Genomic DNA, 27,602 nt, shown 5'->3' with positions numbered 1-27,602 from the left:
GAGATTTCAGTATATAAAAAGGACAATGCGGCACATAAGGCAACGTAGTTCAAAAAATGTACTTCACCATGCATATTTTTTTAAGATAGACCAAAATTAGTCTTGCACATGCTGATATTCTTGATCAAAGATGTTAGGGATGTAAAAATCTGTAATTTCCCCTAAAAAAATGAATAAAATGAAGTAAAATTATAAGAAATATAATAAAAATAATGATATGATATATTATTATTATTATTATATACTTATGTATATTATATTGTGTATATTATCTATTATTATTCAAATGTATTATTATTAGTAGTATGAAAATCATATTCAGCCACTAGAGGGCACTTCTACTTTAGCAGAAACCTTACCGTTCATCCTAATATGCTTAGTGGTTATTAGTAACAGGTGTAATCATCAGTGGTCACAAATAAAGTATTCTGAATCTGAATCTGAACATGCAACAGTCCCAGTCACATACTTAATATCATTAATCATTACATTCAAAATGTGTGCTGAATGCCTTATTTTCACTCTTTCACACGAGAGAGATATTCAGGCCTAACTTTTCCCAGTGACAGCCACTTATACTCGAATGTGAACCTCCAGAGCTTGCAAAACTAAAAGGGAATTATGTATTTACTTCTAAACACACCGTTTAAAAAGAAAAAAAAATGAGGAGGAGTCCATAAAACAGATTTAGAATACTGTAACGTGGATTGGGACCTTTCATCATGCAGATTTACGTTAGACTACAGAATTGATATGGGCAACTGGTGGCTCGGGGGCCACATGAGACCCCAGGTCGAATTTTGTGCAGCCCTCCAACAATAACGAACAAATATACATAAAACTACAGCAGAAATACAAAAAGTTGCTCCCAAAACGGTACAAAATGAAATTTGAAATACACAAAAACTCCAAGAACTATAGAAAATTAGATAAAAACACATAAAATGACTCCAAAAAATATACAACATGCAGAAAACTAGACAAACTGCATTTCCCAAAGAAAATACAAGAGCGGATGGATAAGCTAAAACCACTTGAAGTCAGTATAACTCCTCAGACCCAGTTTCATTATTACAGTGAACTGTATTATAATGACTAACGGCAGAGGGCGCTGTGTACTCTGTTACAATAGGTTTGAATGGGAAAATGTCAATAAAATTATGCCAATTAATCAATAACTGTTAAACTTACCAAAACAAAAAAAAAAGATAGCAGGAGTGTCCTTAGTCATTTGTATGCTAGGTTAAAAGCCAGACTTGATTTGGAGTACGAGTTATCAGACAAAAATCTATAATAATAATAATAATAATAATAATAATAATAATAAAGTACACAGACAACATTAGTAAGTAATAGTAAGGATGCTATACATCCTCACTATAACAGAAACGTTTTCAACACCACTTAAAATGAGTGAAAAATCCAAAAACAACACTACAGATAAAGCTTACATTGGTTATTATTATTTTTTGAATTTTTTTTTTTCTTCTTCTTCTTCTTTTCTTCTCTTTAAAGGTGGTATTCAACTTTTAAAATTGTTAAAGTTTGACATTATTGTTGATAATGTGGTCCAAAAACACATTCTACTGTGGCTCTGCTGTGGTTAAAAATTGCTGCTACAGACGTAGATCAACTCGCGGGCTGTGACGTCCATTCACACACGTAAGTGGGCGGAGCTAAACAGCTGGATACTCGGGAGCGTGTCTCGTGGCGGCTGCAGTTAGTGAGAACGAGCCTCCACTCAACAAACGGAGCAAAGAGCCTTCAGCAAAACCACAAAACAAAAGACCTACAGTGGCTTACATTGATGTAAATGTAAAGCACCGAATGGTGGATGTTTTGGGGGGCGACCGGAGTTGTGGAGGATAGGTCTGCGTACCCAAAGTTCTCCCTGAAAGCAGTGGGGGAAAGCAACTTTGCTAGCTAACGAAGGCAGAAGGTGAGTCTAAATGAAAGCCTTGATGCTGTGTCGTTTCTGTAGCTTGAAGCATGAATGGAGCCACTTTAACTGCACAATGCTACCATTCCTGGCCAGAATGTATCTGTCACTGCAACACGAAGTTGCAACATGTTAAATTAAGTAGAGTTAAACTAAAGAAAAAAAAAAAAAATAATAATAATACAGGAAGAGAATAACTCAGAGGTCTGCATTAAACTGTTATGACGGCGGGGGCCAAAAAACTGTGATTGTCTGATCTGAGGGCCACATTATTAACTTTTATATCAGCATCTAGAATGATTAATACAGGAAAGTACATGGAGTTCTGTCTATTTAGAGTCATTCTGTCATTTTGTTGTTGTTGCTGTGGTTTCATCCGTTATTGCTGACATTTTGTGCATGTTTGTGTGTTTTTCCAAGTCATTTTGCATATTTTCTTGTCCTTTTTTTGTTGTTGTTATGACTCATTGTGTCCATTTGTTGTAATTTTGGGAGTTTGCCTTGCAGTCATTTATGTGTATATTTACATAAAAAATAACTCCATTTTTTGTTAAATTTAGTTTTAATGTGTGTTTTTGGTGTCATTTTGTCAATTTCTCTTTAAATTTGTGTATTTTCTCTCATTTAGTGTTTTCATTTGTGTGTTTTTGGACTCGTGTATGTTTCTGTAATTTTAATTTTATATGTTTTTTGAAGTCATTTTGTGTGTTTACTTTGGGGGCCGCACAAAACAAGAGCAAGGGCTGCATGTGGCCCCCAGGCCGCCAGTAGTTGCCCACGTCTGGTGTAACTAGTAGCTGGAGTAATCTCTTCTACACAGTTTATTGTGCACGAGTTTGTCTCGAGTTGTAAATGAATGTTGAATCAATAGACAGCTTTTGTGGATATTTTGTTGATAACAGTAATAAATCAAACTTTTACCTTTTTCAATTAACTTGAACACACAAAAATGTATATATTGCAGAGCCCTGTTGACTTGAACTTCTTTACGATAATTTTTTGATTTAAAATTTTTCCCATGTGTACACATTGTGAATTCACCCATCCACACTAGCTGATTTTGATCATACATAAACATGCTGTACACTGGCCTACCTATGACATAAGACAGGGTACATAGAAGTCCAGCATTGGGGCCCAACACTGGAAAACCGAAGGTACACACACATTCCTCAAGGCAATTATTTCTGGTCGTGGTTTTGAGCTCCTGTGTGGTGCACATTTGTTTGCCATGAGTACAGCAGATGTATCCTGTGAAACTGTACAGTTTAAATTAGTCCAAAAACTAGATTAGTCAAAACTTGTGGAGTTAGTTTTTGCCATTGATTGTATGAGCACTTCTACATATGGATGAGTACCATAAAAGTGTTTTATTTGATGGTATGCTATAGTGCATGCATTGCACATATGTACTACGGTTCAGAAAAGGATTAAAATCTGCTTTAGAAACAGCGATAAAAGAGTATTCATGACATTAATGTTCCTGGGGGAGGAAAAAACAGGTTTTGAGAGAAAATGCAGACTAGCGTTTCAATGTTCCGATTTAATCAAAAGCATCAATTTGTAAATTTGACCTTTTATCCGAAGTTATGAGGCTCTGTTTTCAAAGTAAGGAAACAAAACAACAGAAAGAGGGGTCGCCCCAGGGATCTTGGACTTTAAGGGGTTTAAGGTTTAATTTTACCATTTCATTTGATCCAATGTTTTCTCTTATGCTCTTTCACCAGCTAAAAACACATCCGTCCCTCAGTCGCTCCGACCATTCTCTCTCCGTCTTGAAGAAAATGAATCAATCAACAGCAGTTAAATGTTAGTACTAGCTAATCAGAAAACACTTGGTTGGAGGAAAAAGAGGAAAGGGGCTGTCAAAGTGCTGCAAGATGTCTCTGTGGATGATCCTGCCTGTTAGCCTTCCAGTGCTCACCATCACTGGCATCTGGGTTGTGTAAGTGTTGCCATTTCTTTTTTCTTCTTCTTTTTTACAGTCAAAAATGCTTTTTTCACACATCAATTTCTTGGAAATGAGCAAAACCATAAGCTATCATGTAGCTACATCTGTTTGTCATTCTGACTCATATCATTGTTGGTGACAGCTTGTAGTGCACAGGTTTATTTTATGCCCGTGGTGACGGTAACATGATGTTTTTTAATTAGGAATTAGTTATTCCGAATTAAGTCATTCGGAATTAAAGTGTTCTGCTTCGTGTTTACATGGTAATAGTAATAGTAATTCCCAAACCGGTTTATTCGGCTTTAGTTAATTCCACTTTATGTCTGGGAGTTGGAAAGGATCTGATTGGACGGGGGGCGAACATGACGTATCGCATCGATCACGTCTATCAGCAAGAACACACAACAAACCTTTTATTGTCGGCTGTAACACAGAAGACCACACATGAGAACTGTTTTCACCTTTATTTTGATTGTAGTTTAGAAGCAACAGCTGGACAATAACACACTTTGGTTCATGGAGCGGAAGAGAGATATGAACTAATCGCCAGTAAATAAAGCCCAGTAAAACTCCAGAAAGCAATAACCAGGAATACATATTTGCTCCCTAGTAGAGATAGTAGCTCTAACAACCGCTACAATGATAAACTGGTGATATTACAGCCTGTGCAGCAGTACGGGGATGCATTTACTCCGTCTCCGAGTGAAAAGGCTTCACCCATTTGATGAAGCCTGTTCCATTTGCTGATCTCCATGTGTGTGATAAGTCCATGTGTCTGTGTTAATGTCCGCATGTTTATGCCTCCGTCAATCCACTTTTTTCATTATATCCATGTCTTTTAAGGCATTTATTAAATAGTGTCGGCTTTATTCCGGGCCGCCATGTTGGATTATGCCGTCACCAAACACGTCATCGCCGCAAGTAGCACATGTGCAAAACGACTGGAATTAACTTAAGTTTAATTCAGAATTAAATTAGCTTTAGGAATTAAGTGTTTACAAGGTCAGGTTAAAGAGGAATTAACTTTTATTCCGCTTTAAAGAGGAATTAAAGCTCCCATGTAAACGTGGCATTAGGATTCTAACAAGTTGAAGTTAAGTTTTCTGAGAGCACGACAACAAAAAAAAACAAAAACAAATACAAATATCCACTTGTGTGTCGTTTGCATACTCTGAGGTTCAGCCATTTAGCTAAGGAACACTGCATATTTACCCTGGATTCCTAGGTGCCATGGCGATTGCATGTAGATTAACTTTCTCCAGGAACGATCTGAGATTATCACTCTTCTCCTCAAAGTGAGGTGTGCACAGTTATTTGAGAAAAAAAGGCCAACCTTAAAGAAAGAGAGAGGCAGTTGGCCCAATTTTAAATAGTTGTAGTTTTGTACTCCGGCTGAGTGTTAAGAGTTACATTTTTGGACTAAAAAGGGTTTTGCCCTGCAATAAAACAGACTCTATGCACAAATGGATTCTTGTACACACGTTTACTGTTCATTCACTTTTACGTCGTTGGTGTTATTTCTAAACTTGAAGATAAAAAAGAAGACGTTCATTCTTGACCACTTTTTTTGTAATTAGTTCAGTCATTAGACATGTTTGAAGTTTTGAGTCCAATTGCTCCGAAAGGGCAGTCACTTAAATCTGGTTCCTTTACCTTCACAAAGGAGCTTTGTTTCTAAAAGTAGTTACGGGTCTGTTTCCAGACTTAGTGGAATGTCAAAGGATGTGACTTGTTGCATAACTTGTCCTTTCAGTGTGGGTGATTGGGAGGGAGTTAGGTAAATACTGAGAGCCAGTAACGTAGAGCTATATTTTGACCTTGCTTCTTGTGTCCATGCACATTGGTAAAGCATGGAGTTGGGTTTTAGCGCAGCCAGGATTCTTGGCATAGAGCGTTCTCCTGACCTTTTATGAGTCAATTCTTAAATAGCAGTGTGGCTCTTGGATAAATGTTTGTTATATCTGATTTTCCATACAGTTAAAACCACAGTATCCAACAGAATGCCCAAAAATTCATTCTAACAACTGACAGCACATCTAGTTTTTAGGTTATTTTTGTACCATCTTTAGGATTTAGCATTGGAAAAACCACGTTTTTCCACGGAAGTCTGTCACCAAAGGCCTTAGCACATTCCCGAATTAGAAAAACACAGTTTGTTCCACGGCAGTTATTGCTCCGAAAGCATGAAATTATGATTTACAACTTCTGAGCTTTGCTAGAAGCTTGATCATGCAAGCAAACGTTATCATTAGCTTTGTTCCTCTGTGTATCTAAAGCCCTAATTTAGAATAACATGCAGTCAAGAGTGTATGTATCCATTTATATACATTTTTCAAAATTTTTCTGGACTGCTTATGATCTCAGTTTTGATTTGAAGACTGACTGGATATAAAGAATGTGCCTCAGAAGTGATGGAAAAAGAAGGCAGGCTAGGTTTTTCACTGTGGCCCCTTGGTATTTGCTTTAAGTGTAAATATGTTAGGTTTTTTGTTGTTATGGTTGGTGTGTGGTGCACAAAGTTGATCATAGTCATTTTTCCTGAGGGCTTTTTTCACCCGGCTATTATCCTGTATCTATATGAATCCCGATCTGACTGATATTGCTTTATCCTTTATCAAGCGTGTTTGCTTTATTCACATGCAGTAATGAATCCATTAAAAAAAACATTTCCTTTACTGAAAGTGAACAAGCCGAACCACAGATATAACTAGTAATTTTTCATGCCATGTTGCAACAAACACATTTTCTGTGTTCTAATTTGTAATATTAGACAAAGTGTTTTTTGTTTAATATAGTATTTTTTATGATACCTGATTGAGGTATATATTTAAGCATTTACATTTTATACTAGAGCCTTCCTCTGTCTTCTTCAAAGCATCAGGTGTTTAGGTCTTTGTGATTTAGCTCTGCCTTCAAAACACTGGTCGAGTAGGACATCATCATCAACCCTGGAAATGTTCCTAATGGATGCTTAACCTTAGTCTGAACTGTAGAGGGTTGAAACCAGGACCGATCGTCTCATTGTCTGACTCTGACTGTGTGAGTCATCCTGTCATCATCAGACAATGGGAAATATAGGTTTGATCAGTGTGTGTGTGAATAAAGAGGCTGGCATTGTCGCGTGTGTGTGTGTTTGTTTTCATTTTGAAGGAAATACACACAGGACACGTTTGATCTAAAAATGAGGTGTTTTCTGTTAAGACATCTTATTTGCAGATAATTATGTAACTTACATAAACTTCTAGTGTGAATAAGCAGCTAGTTTTTTTGTTTCTCAGACTAATCTATCTTGAACAAAGTAGATTTTTAAGTAAGTTTGTCTTATTGTCCAGTCCTCTTAAACTCCTACAGTTCCTATTTCAGTTTTTTTAGGCATGAACAACAGGGATCTCAAAGGTTGGCTATAGATTCGATATTGAGTAAACTTAACTCCCCTTGATCCTCTGGTCGTTGACCGCTCTGTGGATGCAGCTGGTCATTGACTCGGCCAAATAAACACCATGCAGGGATATCAGTGTTAGCTGGTCTGACCAGTCTTCTCTGTCCCGTGTCTTCCAGAGGTCGTATGGAGTGATAAAAAGTGAGTAAATGTCAGGTCAGCAGATCTTTCACAGGCTGAACAGGTGGAACTCAGTGGTAGGTCAGGCTGGCAGGAAGAGAGAGTTTTAAAAAATGACATGCAGGTTAAAGTAGCACTAGCAATGTTTTTAGGCAGGTGAGAGAAAGTGCTTTAAACCCATGTTTGTTTTTCAAATAAGACTTATTTTTGGATGAACTCAAAATCAGACTCAAAGTCATGAGAAAGAACCTTGTATTTCATATTCAACAATATTTTTTTTTTTACAGTTAATTTAAGTCCACAATTCTACAGTTTATGTTATGTGTGCTATTTCTCTAAGCCTGACAGGTCTGGAATCCTTGTGTTTTCTTAGTTTTTTGTTTTGTCTTTTTGTGACAGTTTGATGTTCATCAAACTGTCAATAAAAAAAAAATCTGTTTTGTTTTGTTAATTGGATCGCCATTATCTTCCACTGTGGTGGTTGCTAATCTCCTAAATTGATGATCGTATTGTATGGCTAATCATTCTATTTCTGCTTTAGGTATGCCATGGCCCTCTACAACCAGCATGTCTGCCCCGTGGATAACTGGTATTACACTCAATTTATTTTATCTTTTTGTTTAAATTGCAGTTCAATGAAAAAGTAAAACCTGTGCTTTCCATTGAGAAGGGATTGCACTGTCTTATCTACAGGTTTAATGCAATAGACTTTTGGCATCTTGTCTCATAATGTGACATTTAGGGTTTGCTCACACTTTTTGACTCTTGATCTACTTTTAAAACGACCTGGGGTGGTCAAGACCGGTCTTGGTCTCGAGACCGGTCTCGAGACCAAATTTTAAAGGTCTTGGTCTTGTCTCGGTCTCTGAAGCATTTTGACTCGGTCTTGTCTTGGACTCGGGCCGCCCGGACTCGGGATTTTCCGTCAAGACCGTTCGAGACCAGCACTAATTCCTGCTATTTTTAAACTTTTTTATAATGTGATAATAACACGGAGAAGAACGGAATAAAACAATCCTTTAGTCATTATTTAATCCACCCCGTATAATGACCGCAACCTTTCTTAATGTGACTGTGTGTGTGTGTGTGTGTGTGTGTGTGTGTGTGTGTGTGTGTGTGTGTGTGTGTGTGTGTGTGTGTGTGTGTGTGTGTGTGTGTGTGTGTGTGTGTGTGTGTGTGTGTGTGTGTGTGTGGCTGCGTGTGTGTGTGTGTGTGGCTGCGTGTGTGTGTGGCTGCGTGTGTGTGTGGCTGCGTGTGTGTGTGGCTGCGTGTGTGTGTGGCTGCGTGTGTGTGTGGCTGCGTGTGTGTGTGGCTGCGTGTGTGTGTGGCTGCGTGTGTGTGTGGCTGCGTGTGTGTGTGGCTGCGTGTGTGTGTGGCTGCGTGTGTGTGTGGCTGCGTGTGTGTGTGTGTGGCTGCGGTGTCAGTTTGGACCGCGGAGCAGAAGGGAGAAATGAACTAATCACCGGTAAAAATCACTGGTAAAATGATAAACTGATGATATTACAGTCTGTGAAGGCTGGATAGGTGACGCACTTACTCTGCTTCTGGGTCCTAGTGCCAGCCGAGCGGTAAAGCCTGTTCCTTTTACCGTGTTTACTGAGGTCCGTGTGTGTTTAATAAGTCCGTGTGTGTTTAATAAGTCCTTGTGTGTCCGTGTGAAAGTCTGCATGTTTATGTCTCTGTCCATCCACTCTTTTCATTATATCCATGTCTTTTAAGGCTTTATTACATAATATCGGCTGTAGTCCGGGCCGCCGCCATCTTGGATTATGTCGTCACCATCGCGTCATCGCCGCGCATCACAGAATGAGTCAAATAACTGTAAAGAGGTCTTATATTAGTTTATTATCTTCATAAAGTGGTGTTTTTTGTGTCTTTAGACTCCAATTACATGTATGTATACAATATGTTCCCCACAATATAAACAGGTTCACAATATAATTATTTTTTATAGTTTCTGTTTCCAGAATAATAATAATAATTCTCAACAAGAACAATTGATTAATTTGTCACATGACTGTTCCAGGGGTTGAGTTTGTTTTATTTAGTTTCACATCTACCTGTAGATCTATGTTTTTTACACTGATGACAACTTGTTTGTAGTTTTATTTCAGAAAGTTTCACTTTTACAGTTACAGTTGGAAACCTTTGTTAATTGAATATCCTAGTTATATTACAGCAACCAAATTAAACTATATCAACAAAGTGAATTAATAAAAATAACCTGTGTAAAGGCTTTTTCAAACTAAAAAATTATCTTGTGAAATCTGTGACCTGTTAAACCTGAACAACTGAAAGAATCAGAATCAAGAATCATTATTTCTTGGCAGAAATGCTTTTAAACACTTGTTGTACATTCAGCTGACATAAAAATCTTGTTTTCAAATATGTAGAATAATTGTGAATTTATCAGTAGCAGTAGTAGTTTTAATATTTTAGTTAATTTTTTGCAGGCACCTTTTTTGTCCGTCAAATGTATTTAAAATAAACTAAAATTAAAGAGAAAATGTTATTTAACTGTTGAACCTTGTCATAATTTTATTTATTTTATTTTTTTTTTAAATTGAAAAAAAAATGTTTATGGTCTTGGTCTTGGTCTTGGTCTCGGCTTGTCTCGGTCTTGGTCTTGACTCGGTCTCGGCTCCCGAAAGTCTTGGTCTTGTCTTGGTCTCGGTGCATTCTGGTCTCGGGCAAGTCTTGGTCTTGGATAGTGCGGTCTTGAACACAACACTAGCAATTAACAATAAAAACAAAACAAAACTGAGTAAAACATCATCATCATCATCAAAACAAGATTTTGTCAGGTAATACTACAGCTTGGCACTGGGAAAAACAAAAGCTTTAACTGGTTTTTGTTAAATCCAAAGGTCAGAATCTAAAATGACAGTAATAACCTAATAAATAAGGACATAAACCTTATATTAGCAATCAGCAATTGTCACAAAACTTAATCCTCTCTCTGTGTGTTTCTCCTTTTTATGGGACCAGGACCAGGTCATGGTTCTATGATTTTATTGTGTGGGAATTAAGCATTACATTTAACATTCTCTGTCATCCTGTTGTCCTGATGCGGAAACAAATAAAACTTTTTTTGTGGGACGATTACTGTTTTTGCCAGTTATTCACTTTTTTAAAGAACTATAAATGAAGAGTTTAATGTTTGAAACCATATATTCACCTTTCACCTTTCACCATCTCTCCAGAAATTAACTTTTTTTTAGCACCGCCCACTATAACTATGGAAACCCAGAGGGAGTGGATTTACACTATTTACAGTAGTTTTAAAACCAATATTTCTTGTACAGCCCCATTTCTGATAAAATCTCTCATATAAACATACAGACTCTTTCTGTAATGATTCATTTTAATTTGGCAATTTATTTGAGCAGCTTGTAAATATTTAAAAGTCGTTTGTGTCTAATGATAATTTAATTATGCATTTATTTTCATGCACGTGTGTGTGTGTGTTATGAATTCCAGGTTGTACAACCAGTCATGTGAAGAGGCGCTGTATTTGCAGAGCGGGCCATCCTTCTGCTGCACATTAGACAATGTACCTCTCATCAGGTTAGTTACTCTCTCGCCTCGATCTTACTTCTGCTTTTTTTTTGGTTTTTAAACCAGCAGAAACGCAACGTGTCTGAACGCCTCTGAACTGCCAAGTCTGCCACCGTGGCAGTTCAGAGGGGAAACACAGGTCTGTTTCTAACCACGGAACTACACACACAGACACAGAGGTGTCAACTTACATTTGGGAGGAAATCAAGACACTCCTGTTTCCCTTTTGTTTAGCTTTTTGCCCTGCTGCGCTTTTAACATCAAAAAGCTTGTTGTAGTACACGAGGAGCGGAGTTTACATAAGGAGAACCAAAAAATTCCACAGTGATAGCTGTTTGAGGAATTTAACATAGTTTTTAAGGCTGTTTAAGGGTTTATGGGATCCGATATGAGTTAAACAAATTTCACTTTTTAATCTACAGTATGATCTTAAGAATGTGTGTGTGACTGCAGTCAGCTGAAAGGACTTTGGCTGTTAGGGCTGCAGGATGTTAGGCATCTCCTGGTTTCTCCTCCGAAACAAAATCCCATTCCTAGAAGTGAGGCATTATGCAGTAGGTGAAAAGTCAAGAGACGTGACGTCAGGATGTGAGGAATCACAGTTCATGTTAACAGCATGCTGCAGCAAGTGGGAGGAGGCTCACCACGTCCCTTTGATTTAATGATTTATGTCTGTGTATTTTTCTTTTTGTCACAGCAAATGTGGGACTCTTCCACCTGAAAGCTGCTTCTTCAGCCTCATCTGCAGCACTGGTTCTTTCATGGGTAAGGTCTTTAACACACAGGAAGGTATTGCATCAATACTATCTGATCGTGGATCTGATTACATGGTAATTCAATTTTACAATAAAAAAAAAAAACTCTGCATCGCAGAGTGACAATGTTTCCAGTGTTGCTTTTTCATGAAACGACCAGATCACCTCGGGAGAAAAAACAACCCTGCCTTTGGCCAACAATTCCAAATCCAAATTATCCACCACAATAAATCTCTAAAATCTACCAAAGATACCGCAAAGCTACATGAAATCAAACCTGTATTTATTTTAGTGTTTAATGGAATACATCAACTTTTGTTGTTTTTTTCCTACAAGAGTGGAATTCTGTGAGACAACTTTTACATCGCATATTCAAATATGTTACCATATGGTACTGTAAAAATACTCAAATGTTTTGAAGTCTGTGGGGTACATAGAAAAGTTCTCTAAAACTGTTAACTGACTAATCTCCTTCCACTATGAACACATACTTGTTGCTGTGATCTAGCATTATGCAGCACATCACTGTGGTGGGTCTTTTAATGGTACATTTAAAGGCATTTTTTGATATTGCTTATATTTTGGAGGCGTTAAAGAGTTGCTTTTGTGATGTTATAGGCTTTAAAGTTTTTACATAACCTCAAGTGTTTGTACTTGGTCTTTTGAAGTTATCTACTTTATAGGAACTGTTTATACCGAAAGCTTGTGTGAACCCAACTTGTTGAAGACAGTTTTGCATAATGGTTGTGTTTTGATGCTGGTACTGTAAAAACGTGTGATATCTGAGCAGAGACTGAGCAACCGTGTGCACCTCTGCATGTCTTTTGTTGGTCTGCACATGCTGCGTTCACTGGATGTTCTGACTGCTCTGGTCTAGTTAATGTTTCCCAGCTGTGTGTGTGTGTGTGTGTGTGTGTGGCAGCAGAGGGGTATAGTTGCCTTGATTGTACCCTAGACCCACATTGTAGGCTGTTATGGTTTCTCTGTCTGGTTTTGAATCACGGCTTTGCAGGTTAAAAACTATCCATATTATAGCTCTGTTCTATGCTTGTGACAAACATAAAGTCATTCAATCTTTCTCTCATTTTATTGTGTTTACAAAGAGGCTATGGCTACATGTGATCTTTCCTTTTATGTCTTGGTGGCCAACCCATAAATCCTATGTAGATGTCCATGTGAGTGTCTATGAGTGGGAGGCGATGTAAACGCTGCTCTTTGTGTAGAAACAGGCATTACTCAGCAGACAGATTAATTCATTTATGTCTCAACCCAACAATGCACCAGACAATTTATGAACCAAACCGTCTCCTCTTCCTTTTTCATTTCTCTATTGCCTAATGCTTGGATGCTAAAGCTAATTCTTTTTATACATGTCTGCATCACCTGAGATGTTTTTAATGTTTAGAAATATATTGACCTTTAGCAATTAACTAATATTTTTTTTCATTTCCAAAATTCTTCTAAGGTGCAAAACAGTCACATAACAGTTTCATATTATTGTTCGGTATAGATATGAGGACACGAGTGATCATATGTAACATGTTGGGGTGTCCCGATCCGATATTGGATATCCGTCCGATATCAGCCTAAAAAAACGAATATCGGATTCAAATTTCAGATTTTTTGGCATTTCATTTTTTATTTATTTTATTCAATTGTATAATACTGTAGATATTATGTTGAAGGTTCAAATGTATGTAACCAATTGGTTAATAATAAATGGGTCAGTTTTTCTCATACCTACTGTTGCTGACTATTGATCTGTGTTTGAGTAACATCACTTGATCAAGCCTTTTCTAACAATCCACACTACAAAATAGGTGATCATAATTTTTTTTATATAAAAAAAAGAAAATAAAAATATGTATGATTCATGCTGATATTGTATCGGAGAAATATCGGTATCGGCCGATACGCAAGGCTGCAATATCGGTATCATATTTTAAATGAAAAAGTTGTATCGGGACAACTCTAGTTTAATTTAACTTTTTTCGGGAAATTTACTTTGATCTCCTGACATGTTTCGACTGTCAACTGCCCGTCTTCTTCAGAGGCGTCTGCTGATCACTTTGATGTGTCCTTGACTTCTGTGTAATTATTCCAGCAAGTTCTTTTTGTCTTCTTTTTGAATAATATTATTCAAATTTATTATTATTATTATTATTTATTTATTTATGTTATTCAAACGGAACACAAAATTAAACCTTAAAGGTCCCATATCATGCTATTTTTCACCCATATCCATTTGTTCTAAGAACCCAAAAACATAGTATTTCAGGTTTATTTTCTTAAACTCGCCTGTTTTCCAGAGTTTTAGCCTCTGAAAAGTCACTTTCTGAGCAACTCCACACAAACAGGCTGATTTGCTGATCTATGCATATTCATGAGTGGGCGTATCTACAGACGGGACACCGACTTCCTCCTCTCCGCCCTCGAGACAGAGCGATGGGGCGGTACATACATAGACTGTAGAAAATTCATACACAGCACTGAGCGAAGGATGCTGAAATGCTCACTTTTGTGGGCGTGTCTGTTTAAATGTCAATCACGGCAGAGAGCTTCCTGGAGGCGCGGCTTCTCCAGCTCAGTGCCGCATCAAATTCGTCATCAAAGTGGGAACGAGGTGTTTGGGCTCACCCTGCAGTAAGAAAGGAGCAAATCACCCTTTAACTAACGTTTGAGGGAATCAATGAAAAAAATACTTTGGGCATGTGTATGAAGCCCAAATAGCACTTTTATAATTTTTAAAACACAGAAAGGTTGATTTAGTGTGTCATGGTTCCTTTAACATATTCAAAAAGAACTCGCTGGAATCACACAAATGATCAACAACATCAGACATTAGTAACTGTCGGCCCTCGGTCTCATTTTGTGCAGCCTGTAAAGTAGCCATACACAATGACAGAAGAACGACAAAAAAATGACAAACATGTCTTTATAAACACACAATTACTACAGAAATACACAAAGACTCATAACACAAAGAAAACAGAAAAAATGCTCAAAAACCTACAAAAGTACAAAAAAATGCATTTAACTCCCACTTTTATGTTTGTTTCATTTACAGCATTCTTTTCTGATCATTTAATTCAGTCTGTACATACACTATGCTAATACTGGTGGTAAAGGAAGCTAATTTGGCTTTGCAGAAGTAGGGTAAGTTGATGTGGTATGTAGCTCTACAGCAGATTATTGTAAATAATAAGTGCTTATCTTATTAACCGAGTGATTTCTGTCTTGGAAGTCTGTGCCTGCAACAGTTGGCTCAGGGGTTTTACCCCTAACTGGGATAAGGTGGACTCGGTGAACTGTGTGTTAGTTCATACATACTTCTACTATTGCACTTCTTACCTTTCTGCCAACTTACACACATCACGTCCTACAGACGGTATGTGTGTGTTCTGTCTCCTCGTCCCTCCTGTATGTGAGAGACATTCCTGTTTACTTTAAATACACTCCTTGGCTTTGTTATGCAGCAGTGAGGATATGTACACCTATTGTAACATTCTATATCATAAATCCACGTTGCATTGTCATTGTTTGAGCCACATGCTTGACTTCCTCTTCTGCTCTTCCTGACTTCAGAGAAAAACCAGTGAGAGTAGGGGAGAGCACCATAGCTGTGTGAAATGTGGCCAAAGGCTGGGGGGAGGGAGGGAGGGAGGGCGGGCTTCTCTGGATGTAAAATTATTCATATGGTGGTTGTGCAGTCAGACAGCAGCTTGTTTTGACCTTCTCTAGCAATGCAGAGGTCAGCAACTGCTTACTCATCAAAGCCATGTTGCCAAATTAAATGGTTAAAGTCATATTTCACAAGAGTAGCAGGAAAGCGTCCCTTAACCTTTAAGCCGAGTTCTTGTCATTTTACAGTATCTATTAAATGCCAGGAGGGATAGAGATTCCCATTAATATTGATGAAGTAATCATTACTTAAACTCTGAAAGAAAACCAGCCAGCCAGTCTGCTGCAGCGAGACCAAGAGCCTGTGATCTAATAAAAGGGCCTGAACTTCATTTTTTTTCTCTTCTGAGATACACCGTGTTCTCTATTGTGAAAAAGGCAAAAGCAAGATTGTGTCTTATGCTCGAGACGCTGTTTGTTTTTTAGAGGTTGCAAAAATGTAACGAGGAGAAGGGTGAAGGCGTAGGAAGAAAACAGTTTCAGGTGGTCACTGTTTATATTGTGACTTCCTGTGGTTGTGCATTACTGCCAAGATATTTGATTACAGATGTTTTGCCAAATCTTTATATTTCATTATCTTTTTACCCCTAAAAAAATAAACATAAAAGACTTTTTAAGATAAGTACAGCACCGTTTGATATCAAGGTTTTCCAAATGTTTTCACTCCACCGATCCCTCGAGTGTTACACATGTTCACTCACTCGACGTGTTATTGTACTGTGAGGGGAACCCACATGCTTAGGCAGAACATGCAATCTTTTAATCTGCAAATTTGTGTCTCTAAAGTGCAAATAAAATGTTCATATTTAACTTTTAAAATTTTTCTTTTCATTGTTTTCTGCCTCCAATTCAAAGCAATTCCAAATGTTGTGGCCTTGGTTGTAAACACAGTTTGTTTGGCAGTTGTTTCCAAAGTTTGAAATATCCGTTTAGTTTTAAATGTACATTTTAAGCCCTGGCCTCATTTATTTTTTGTGTTTTTTTTATAGATTAATAAACTGTTTAGTAAAAGAATCTGAATCGTATCCATTAGTCGTATTTGTGTAAGTGTATTAAGTATAATGCAACTCTAGTATGAGTTCTGTTTAATGCTGAAGTTGTAGTTAAGTTATGAAATAAAGAGCAAGCCAGGGATGGGCTCAGTTATAATTGTAATCACGTAACTGATAATTATCTACAATTATGACATGATTATAACTGTAATTGTAATTGAAAACACCTGTTGCTGTTGTAAGCATAATTCAATTTTAATTTAGTTCAGATAATTTCCTTTGTAATTGTAATTCGCATTGGAAATTATATAAAATTTGTCAATTACAATTTGATTAAATGCAAAAATGTGGAACCATGTTACAGTTCTATGGCTCACACATACATGGTTAACAATTATATAAATATGTTTCAGATTAACGTTTCCTACTACCTGTCAGTTCTGTTGAGGATTATTTTACCATTTAAAAAAAAATGTTAAATTGAGAGGTATAATTACACACAAAAGGCTTGGATGCCCACACCAAAAATATTAATACTAATATTTCATGGATAAGGAAGCCTAATAAGGTAACAAAGAGACGAAAAACAAATTGGATGATAAATAATATTTTACATCTGATTTAAGACATGGGTCAAAATTGACTTGTTATCATAAGAGATGCTAAGAGGAAGGTTAAGTTGTAAGGGGTTATTTATTAAAGGCTCAGTAATTGTGATGAATTGTAATTGTCAATTACTTTCAGGGGAAAATCATAATTGTAATTTTAGTTGTAATTGGAAAAAAATCCGGTCACCATAATCGTTATTCAGTTGTAATTAAACATGGATAATTTAATGTGTAATTGTAATTGATAAATGTAATTGACCCCAACCCTGGAGTAAGCTTTACATCAGGGGTTCTCAACTGGTCTCACCTTGGGACTCACATTTTTCCACGGCCATTTAATCGCGACCCACGTTTTTCAAAAATAGCTGTTGAAAACACACGTTCTCTTTTTTAAAACTTAAATCTATATATTTTCCTGTGCAACATTAATTTCACAGGATGTCTGTCAAAAGAAAAGTTTTTTCAAAGTAAAAGACAAGTCCAACATGAGAGACTAAGTGTTTATTTATTTTTGACAAGCTGTTTGCGACCTACTCAGTACAGGTCCACGACCCACTTTTGGGTCCCGACCCACCAGTTGAGAATCACTGCTTTACATTGTTGGGTTTTTCATGTCTTTTTTGACTGCCTGCGCCTCTTAAGGAGTTAACACAACAGTTTAGTCTATAGGACAATACTGTATATGAGCTCAAGGTCAGGACACAAGAGGCTCCTTTTCCCCTTTTAATTCTATCTGAAGCGTCTTTGGATCTCGTTCACTATGCCCCGCCCCCTTTTCACTATGCTCAGTCAGCCTTCATCAGGCACCAGCCGTGAGGGGCTGACAAAGAGAAACCAGGTGGGGGTCAACTTCCCCAGTGCTCCCACAATGCACCTAGTCAGAGCCTGTTAGCACATCAGCCCTCATCTGTCCCACATGCTGTACTCATTTCCCTCATCCAAGACAAACCCCACTTCAAAGAACTTTCTCTAACTCACTTTCCCGCCATCTTGCACGGGTTAGATTTTGATAGTGAAATGTGGACTTCCTGTATTTCTGCTTTCCAGTAAGTCTTAGTGTATCTTGGCCGAGGTAAGTGCCTGAGTGTTGCTATTGAAATGCACCCAAATCCTTCTGAAAAATAAGTAAAACATTTTCCTAATTTCTTCTGCCTCCAGCGTTGGGATTTGAACTCATTAAGTGACACGGTCTCTTTCTCCCGCCCTTCTTTTTTTGTGCAGTTATGGTGATTGTGCTTCTTCGCTACGCCCACGTCATTGAGAAGCATCAAAATTGTGTTCTCAACACAGCAAGTCTGTCCACAGGCTGGATCTGTGCTGCAGGACTCATCATGGTGGGCAACTTCCAGGTAAAAGGTCTAATCCAGGGGTGTCAAACTCCTTTTAAGTTCAGGGGCCACATACAGACCAGTTTGATCTCAAGTGGGCCACAGATTTTAGCAGGAAAATGAGAAATTTCAACATTAATGTGCCCTAGTTTGCACTTCCAGGTATAAATGACATATAAACTATATGAGATCGACAATATCAAGTATTAAGTGACCTTAAACTTAAATTAACTTACATTTCCTTGATATTATGAACAATTGTTATTTGATTTAGTAGAATAATTTGAGGAAACTGGCAGGATTTTTTAAGAAATGTAGTTTTTTTCGTCAATTTCAGATTATAAATGACTGCCATCATATGATATTAGCTTTGTAAATTTGTATTAGTGTGTATTTGGAGGGGCTGAGATATTTACAACTGAATCATTTTGTAATTTACACAATGATACATGATAGGATTTTTTATGTCATTTTTACTTTCTCTTGCGGCGAATACTTAGTACATTATTAATTCCAGCAAGTTCACTTTGTCTTCTTGAATAATATGTTACATTTTCAGGAAAAATTTGCATTGATGTGTGTGTGTGTGTGTGTGTGTGAGTAAATAAAACAAATCCATTTACACAGGCACATTGTGTACTGTGGACCCATCTCCTTTTTAGGGACACTGATCCATTGTCTGTTTTGAAATGTTTAAATCTTCAGCTGCCTACTTCCAAGAGCCAGTTATCATTGACAAGGAAACATTTGTCCTTCCAAAGTGTTGCTTTTTGGGCAGAGTGGATGAGGGAACGTGCGTACTGTTTCGAAACGATTTAGGAATTCATTGGGAGGACTTGAGAGATAAATGAATAACTGTTTGTATTCTGATAAAGGATGTGAACGTTGTTATCATTTGGCTGTTGTCCTTCAGTTCTTACATGGTTGACTTTAGAGAGAGAAACAATCTAAGCTTCGATACTTTGTTTAAATCTACGTAGAAAACAGCTCTGCTGAATATCATAAGCATCAGTATTTCCAGTGTTTGTCATCCCCCCCACCAGGGATTTATCCACACTTACTGGCAGCTTTGACTTTCTTGTTGTTTTTGAGTTTTCCTTTGATACTTTTATTCCAGTCGATAGCTTTCCGAAACGAAAATTCCGATAAATTTCTGATTGCGTGTGCCAGGTGTAGCTGCAAAGGGACAAAGTACTTCATAGGGAAGCTTTTTGTCGAACTGATTGGACTGTGTGTTGAGCAGTGATTGTTTCCCAAACGTGTAGCACGTTAAGACTGCCAGGAGGTCCTCCTCACCCGCTCCTCATCACAGTGCGGAGAGGAATTTAATGGGAAGAGCCAGGAGGAAGTGAGTCATCTAGTCTGGCAATGTACAGAGAGGAGCCGAGTGGTAGAACCCACGTGTACAACCAATCACAAGCCCGGCTTGGACTTTTTTGTAGACACCCCCGGCTTTATGCCTTTTAATAGGATGTCATTAGTGATGGAAGCAGATTGAATAAACTGCAGAACCTACTTGAAAAGATAGAAATCCTGCTCTACAACTATGCACAGACACAAATATTTGTCGCTAAAACGAAACAAACACCACAAACTAATTCAAATCAGAGCCTGCCCGAATGCCAGCATTTGAAACCGAGTAGATCAGAGGGAACCAAAAGGCCATAAACACATGGTAAAATATGCCACAGCTTCATTTTACGTCTGTGCGTTACATAAGGCTTTGGCAGCACGGCTGTGGCACGGCCAGTGGGATTTCTCCTGTCACGTTACATGGTTTGGAAATGGAAACACATAAACAGTCAGTGGAAAAGCCCAATGCTGCCGTACAGGTTTACTAATAAAACAGGTGGCAAAAGTACTAGTCTTCAGTACTCAAATAAAAGTATAGATACTTGAATAAATAAATAAAAAAATCTTGTAAAAGTATTGAAGTTGCTCCCTTACTTGAGTAAAAGTAAAAAAGTACATGTTACTTAATGGACTTAAGGAAAAAAAAAAAAGTAAAACAAATGTCCCGTCAATAATAAAACAGGGTTTTTAAACCAGCAAATACCATACCTCTTATTTTTTAATTTTAGAAAACTGGTACATGGAAACAATTTAAATACGTTACCTTATTGAACACCTGGAGAATTTAGCACTTGATGAAATGTGTCAAGAAAAAAAAAAAAAAAACAAGTGCAAATGCTCAATTAAACCCAGAGCATTTTTAAGAAGTTGTAGAAAAATGTTACATGGTAATAAATTCAATTTGTTTCCCTTTATAAAAACACCTGGAGAATCTAGAACTCATTATAGATACAGTTTGTAAATAAAATGTTTTAAGAAAAAAAGTGGCAACGCTTAATTAAACCGGGAGCAGCTTTGAGTTTAACGTTTTTAAAAACGTGAAAACCATAAAAATACGGGACCTGAGATCAAACTATCAAAATGTTCCGTCTTTCATCGTCGTGGCGTCATCTTTGGACGCCTTAAAAGTAACACGTTCATTTTTAAAATGTAAGGAGTAGAAAGTACAGATATTTATTTTAAGAAGTAAAGGTATAAAGTTGCAAAAAAAAAAAAAAATGAAAATACTCAAGTAAAGTACGAATACAAGAAAAAACAGCTGAAGTACAGTAACAAAGTATTTGTACTTTGTTACTTGTCACCTCTGAAAACACATGATTGAGTTTTGAAAGCAGGGTTGGAGAGTATGGGGAGAGATTTGTCTCAAAAACATTCACAAATGTATCCACAATTTTCACCTGTTTTTCAGATCCACAGCTATATGCACAATTTACACGTGTTTTATAATTGTAAATTGTGGATATATTTGTGGATTTGAAAAACGCATGTGTAAATTTGAAAAATATACGTGAAAATTGTGGGTCTATTTGTGAATATTTTTGAGACAAATCTCTCCCCATAGGAGAGAAGAGGAGCAGAGGTGACGACACACCTCGTTCTGATTTATGTTAAACAGGAAGAATGATACAAATGGTGAACAAATACAGCCAGCGGTAATAATAACATGAAGACTACCGTACATTTGTGTCAGTGTTGGTAACTTGTGTTCATCTGCAGCTGCAGAACTGCTAAATTGAAGACAAGGTCGATATTGGATACAGAATGGGTACAGTGAGTTATGCACACATTCACTCCTAGAGTCACATTAGAGAATCCAGTGAATGTAACAAGTTTCAGTTTTCTGGAAAAGAGTGCAAACATTGCCCAGAACAGATCTTCGGTGGTGGAGAAAGTTTAGTCTTTCCTTTTCCTACAAAACTTGTTCCTGGCCAGAAATTACACATCTTGCTTTAAGGCAGTGTTTTTCTACCTTGGGGTTGGGACCCCGTGTGGGGTCGCCTGGGATTATGATGGGGTTGCCTGAAATGTCTAGTAATTGGTAGAAATCAAACAAACAAACATAAAAATTTGTGTTAAAAAAAACTTGCTCGTTTGGCTCGATCCAAGCACTGTTGGAAAACCAGTGGGAGAAGCTCCATTGAAGCTGGAGCCACTTTCACACTGCTCTCTCCCGTAGACACAGTACACAGAGGCGGAGCCCTTCCCGCACGTGGGCGTGGTTCCAGTGCCTCTAACTGACACGCCCCCAGCGTTTCAGAGCAGAGAGAAGTGCTTGTTTTTCCATGATTTCGAGACCTAATTTTATATATTTAGCAATTTTTTTTTTTCATCTTTCATGTTTGGCTCAGTGGTCAATGACACGTTTCTGTGATGTGACAAACTCATAACACAGATTCATATCTGCTTTACATGGACTTTAAAAATAAAATTACTACTAATTAGTTTAAAAATCAGTAGTAAAAACATTACACAAGGATTGAAATTAACTAAATTTAAATTGAACTTTAAAATGTTTGAATTAACAGCAAAATGATTAACGTACAGATGTAGAAACTCTACTGTATGTACCTCATATGACTTGTATTGTACATAAGTCATATAAAGGATTAGCCCCCACTACGCAGGAATGTTCAGTAAGTAGTAACTGGGTCAGTGGGCGAATGGCTTAGCAGCAAAAAGTGACTAACTTCTCTCTGCTGTAATAATGTGTTTGACCTCCAGTACGTAGAGTATTGTTCTAATCAGGCTCTGACAACAGGAGTCAGAAATGTGCTTTGTCTGCGTCATGTAGTGTTGTGTAGTTGTTTTTTGTGTCTGGTTTTGTTTTGTTTACCTTTCAATTGGAAAATTGATCCGTTTTATCACTACATCTGAGCATGTAGTCAGTGTGAGACCCTGCAGTAGGAGAATGTGGTCATGTGATCCCCTTTGTCTATTGTTTGCTGTTCTTCTTGTGACCAGCAGAGAAAACGAGGCATTCTGTTGTCTTGTTCCTTACATAACGTTACACAAATACAATATTCAAGCCTGTAACTCAAAGCAGGGTTGGGGTCAATTATAATAATAAGTGATAATTCATTTCAATTATGGCGTATTAATTTGCTTTCATAATCAAAATTAAATTGTAATTGAGTTTAGATAATTGACTTTGTAATTGTAATTACCATGATAATTCTATAGAACTTTCCCATATTTTACCATTGGGGGAAGAAAAATAAATAAAAAATTGAAACCAAGGGGTATACTGACACAAAATAGGCTCAGATGTCCACACCAAAAACATTAAAACCTATATTTTCACTGATTAGGAAGACTAACAAGGTAATCAATAGATTAGAAATAGAAATTAGATGATAGATATTTGTTTTTAGTGTATTTTTACAGCTGATTTAGGACCCGTTATCATAAGAGATGCTAACAGAAAGCTAACACAAAAGGAAGGTTATTAATTTCAGGCTCAGTAATTGAGAACGTAATTGTAGTTGTCTTTCTGAGGATAAAAAATATTTGTAATTGGACAAAATGTTGGTCACTGTAATCGTGAATAAATTGTAATTGAACATGGGTAATTGAAAGCATAATTGTAATTGACCCCATCAGTCTGCCTATCACTGAATGAACTGATTCTCATCCTGAACTGTTTATTATTGTGTTGATAATGTTTCCTTGTGAACAACTGTGTGTGTTTCTGATGTTTAGAAATAGTTACACTTTGCTTTTTCCTCTCCTACAACAGGTGGACAATGCCAAAGTTCTCCACTATGTCGGAGCAGGCATTGCCTTTCCCACCTCCATGCTGTTTGTAGGGCTGCAGTCAGCGCTGACCTACAGACTGGCCAAAACTCAGGGGGAGTACAACATGGCCCACTTCCGGCTCTGCATGACCCTGCTGGCCCTCGTGGCTCTGGTGCTCAGTATCCTTTCCAGCTGTTGACAGATGTCAGTCTTCGAGGCTGACGAGTAGATGAATGTTACATGTAGCCATCTTTGCTTCCTTTATTCAATGTCGCACTCAGTCATGTAGCTGCATGACAAATATTTTACCGATATTCAAGACAATGAAAAGATACTGTGCATGGTTAAGAGAGTATTACGCTCTGTTCAGACTGCAAAATATCAACATTAAAATATTGGTTGGCCCTGAAAATCTGTGAATAGTTTGAATATTTTCAAACCACGCTTGGCTTTTGCCGAGACTGTATTAAAAAAAACATGCAACTATTGACTGGTGGACCTGCTTTGACTTTAACCATTGAGTAGCAGGCAGACAATAACAGTTGGATGTTCACTATTTCTCTAATTCTTTTTCTCATTTTGGGAAATTGAGAACTGCTCATGCTCGTTGTTCTGTGACTGATCAGTGAGTAGCTGGCAAACAAGTGTAGAATTAACAAGTTGTAGTGGTAAGGTTTGTTAAGACGAGACAATCTATAAAAGCTGGTAAATAAAAATACAACGTACAGTAAGAGGTAGGGGTGTGCTACCACAATGGATCTTACGATACGATTTGCATGTCACGATACGATATATCCCAATACTAAACAATACAATATATATTGTTATCAATAATTACAAATTTCACCTTTACAAGTACAAAATGGTATGAAATACTATTTATTTTTTTTTTAAACTTGCAAAAACAAGTAAATGCTAACTAACTGTAATTCAAGCACCAGTATCAAAAACAAGTAGGATGTTTATCAAACTGTCATACAACCACATACATCTATAAAAGTGCTAAGTATGTTTTATGAAAATCTTTTAAGCTAAAATGCATTGAGGAGTGACGTAGTTTAACAAGGTCTGATGTGGTTCATTCACACACAGTGACTGGGAGTTTACATGCTATGCATATGTTAGTGCCATTACATTTATTTTTTTTTTTGGTAAAAAACATGATTTAAAAAAATCGATTTCAACATTTTTTTGAATTGACACGATAATTGTGTGGTAAAATATTGCGATATATCACCGAATCCATTTTTCTGACACCCTTAGTAAGAGGAATCATCAGATGATGATAACTCTTAATTTTCTCCTAGATAGTAAAAAGTTCCTCCTCCTTCTGACTTATAGATTATATAAACACAATGGGCCTCTGTGTTTATTATGACTGGTTTAATAACAAGCATCAAACACGGCAAACAATGCATGTAGGGACATCAAAGTAGCATAAATAAATGACTGTGGATTAAAAGCGGCACTCTTTTAATCCACAAAGTTTGAACTCACGCCTGATATTGAAACATGTAGCTTTATTTTCTTCCCTTTGATCAGCAGAAACAAACTGTCCAGGTTTTCGTCCATTTGCAGATTTTTCCTTCACCACGTTTTCCAGGCGGTGTTTTCTTCTGCCAGGAGAGCTTCACCCTACAGCACGCCTCTGCCATCTTTGAGTGGGTGTTCTGTGTCACAGTCATGCTGTTTTATGGGACGTTTGCCTTTGAGTTTGCCGGCATATCCGGAGACACCATGGTGATGCTGTCCAGGGGAGGAGGAAGACTGAGATCCACTGGGATAGAACACAAGGTGGACTCAATGGCTGGAACTCACTCCCAACCACACCCTATCCAACCAGACAACATGTCCATACTGTAGCCTGCTGCCTTTTTGTATTCCTTTCAAACTCTGGGTTGTGGAGGATTTTAATTATTAATCTCCAGCCACATTTGCCTAAAAGCTACAGAAAGAAACCAGTATGGAGAGCTTTGTTTCAACCTTTGTGTCTCCCAAAGGACCTTTTTGCATTTTGCACATCACACAAGTGTGACGCCAAAACGTATTTGTACTCGGTTCCTGTCGTTCAGCGAAGCAGCTCTCTGTTAGATCACAATTATATCGTGCGTCCCCTGTCGAGAGTCTTGGCCAGTGTTTTTTTTTTTTCCATTTTCTCTAAACAAACGTAGGCTGCTGGACAGCCCTGCTGACAGCGTTACAGCTGAGAGGCAAAGAGCAGAGGGTCTGTTAGCGTTACAATACATTCAAAGAAGTCGTTTGAAACAGCTTGAGAATCTTCGAGAACTTCTCTATTGTGTTTTACAAACTGATAAAAGCACCACAAACTGTTTTGGTTTTGGTGAAGGAGTGTTTAGTTCTCTTTTTCTTCATCATCTGACATGTTTTTATACAGCTACGGCTGATATGTTTGGACAAATGTCACAGAAACGTTCATTTAACTTTGGTTACTGAAGCTCAACTGAAAGTGAGCAAAGTGCACGTTCAGTTTGACGTAACGTGTTGTTCCTCTAACTCCGTCTTTGTTGGGTTTTGTGGTTAAAAAGTGGCCTAAAATATTTTAGCTCAATGAAGCAACTCTACTTATGCAAAACCTTAATGTTTTTTATTTTTTGGTGACCATGGTAACCAGCCAAGGGGAAAAACAACAACCTTCCTCTGTTTGTAGGCTTCTGGTGAAGAGTCATCTTCATTTTAGCCACAAACGGAACAAATGGTTGATGCAGTGCTTCTTTAAGTCCCATCACTCAGTTTTTTTAGCCTTAAGGATGAATGCTAAACAATAAAATATATATATATAAATACCCTCCTCACTTTCCTGCCATAGGAAGTAGAGCATAGCAGCTAATTCAAACCAGAGCTTTGACATTATTGGATTTGGTGTTGAGAGACATCAAACATGTTTTCAGGCCTACAGACAGAAGACTGCATCTTATTTCCATTTCATTTGTTGATGAGGAAGAGTTGAGAGTAGTTGTGTTGTTTCATCTTAAGTTCTGAGTTTGGAATGAGAAAAGCAGACTGAACTACGCCAGTTAAAAAAAATAATAATTTTTTTTTCACTTTATAGCATGTGCCAAACTTCAGTTTGTGTCTGATTCTTTCACACACACACACAGGCCTTTGTCATTTAACACTAATTCTTGAGCTGTGATCGTGTTAATATCTGACAAAGAAAAGCAATAATAATTCTGAACTGTTCATGTGTGGAACAGCAGTCATCGCTGAGACACTGCTCACATTTACAGAAAGTCAGCGCTGTGTTAACAGACTTTGATTCTTATAAAAAGGGCTACATCTACCACTGCTGGCTCATGGTTGGTTTGCCATTGTTGGAGCAGAGCTTTACTGTCTGAAAGGAGGTTAATGTTCTACTGAGGTGGAGTACAGCTACTCACTGACAACCTACTGCTTCTCTCTGCTGGCCAATCGGCTCCATGCAGCGCTTTTTGCTCAAATCAGATCTGGGCCTGTTTTTGTCTAATCATTTCAAAATAATAAAGTCCTTTAGTGGCAGTTTCAGACCAAACCATTCTTGTTTTTCATTCCCCTGGGTTTTCTTTTCAGTTTGAAGAATTGCATGTATTGTTACCAAGACAATGATGCTGCTTATGCAGAAATGGTTTACCTGGTAGATATTTGTTCACTGTTTGATTTTGATTCAGTCATTTAAACACCAAGTGTTTTGTTTTTCCTTTGGTTTTTAGTTTTAGACATCCTGTGTGTTATCTTTGTTTCCCTTTATTCTTTTCTATCTCTGCACTCAGGTTAATGTTAGATCTTTCTTGTCGTCTGTTAGTAGCTTTGGTCAATGTTATGTAATGCTTGTTTAAGATTCTGTAAAACATCCACCAATTTTTTTTTCTCTAACTTGGGAGAATTCCTGTCCCTCACACAGTCATGGTTGAATATTTACAAGAACGATGATCCCAAAATCAGTAGATCATTACCATATAATTTAAACGTGTAAACCTCCTCCCACCCTGAGCCGAACAACAAACTCTCCCTGTGCCTTATATAAATATATCCTTTTGTCAATGAAAACCAAAGAGGTTTTATGTTGTAAAATCTATTTTGCTGAAAAAAGTCTTCTGATTGTATACATTTATGCCTTCAATAAATAAAAAAACTGACAAGAGTTGC

The 27,602-nt window shown here is 37.4% G+C and overlaps 1 protein-coding gene across 1 annotated transcript; it reads left to right on the top strand.

Moving 5' to 3' along the window:
• Nucleotides 1-1,697: 1,697 nt before the first annotated feature.
• On the top strand, nt 1,698-27,595 carry LOC114476366 (transmembrane protein 150A). The gene is made up of 8 exons (XM_028467795.1): nt 1,698-1,939; nt 3,667-3,884; nt 7,991-8,038; nt 10,930-11,016; nt 11,705-11,772; nt 18,265-18,392; nt 23,461-23,638; nt 25,063-27,595. Exons 2-8 carry the CDS (start codon nt 3,820-3,822, stop codon nt 25,320-25,322), a joined length of 834 nt encoding a protein of 277 aa, XP_028323596.1. The 5' UTR covers nt 1,698-1,939; nt 3,667-3,819; the 3' UTR covers nt 25,323-27,595.
• The last annotated feature ends 7 nt before the right edge of the window (nt 27,596-27,602 follow it).

This window comes from Gouania willdenowi, chromosome 15 (assembly GCF_900634775.1).
Source record: "Gouania willdenowi chromosome 15, fGouWil2.1, whole genome shotgun sequence".
NCBI lineage: Eukaryota > Metazoa > Chordata > Actinopteri > Blenniiformes > Gobiesocidae > Gouania > Gouania willdenowi.
The sequence above is the reverse complement of the archived record's forward strand: the minus strand, read 5'-3'. Positions and strand labels throughout refer to the sequence as shown.

Coding starts and splice junctions, on each gene's coding strand:
- LOC114476366 (XM_028467795.1), top strand. CDS start 3,820: ATGTCTCTGTGGATGATCCTGCCTGTTAGCCTTCCAGTGCTCACCATC. Junction 11,017..11,704: donor GACAATGTACCTCTCATCAG/GTTAGTTACTCT, acceptor TTTTTGTCACAG/CAAATGTGGGACTCTTCCAC. Junction 18,393..23,460: donor TCATGGTGGGCAACTTCCAG/GTAAAAGGTCTA, acceptor CTCCTACAACAG/GTGGACAATGCCAAAGTTCT.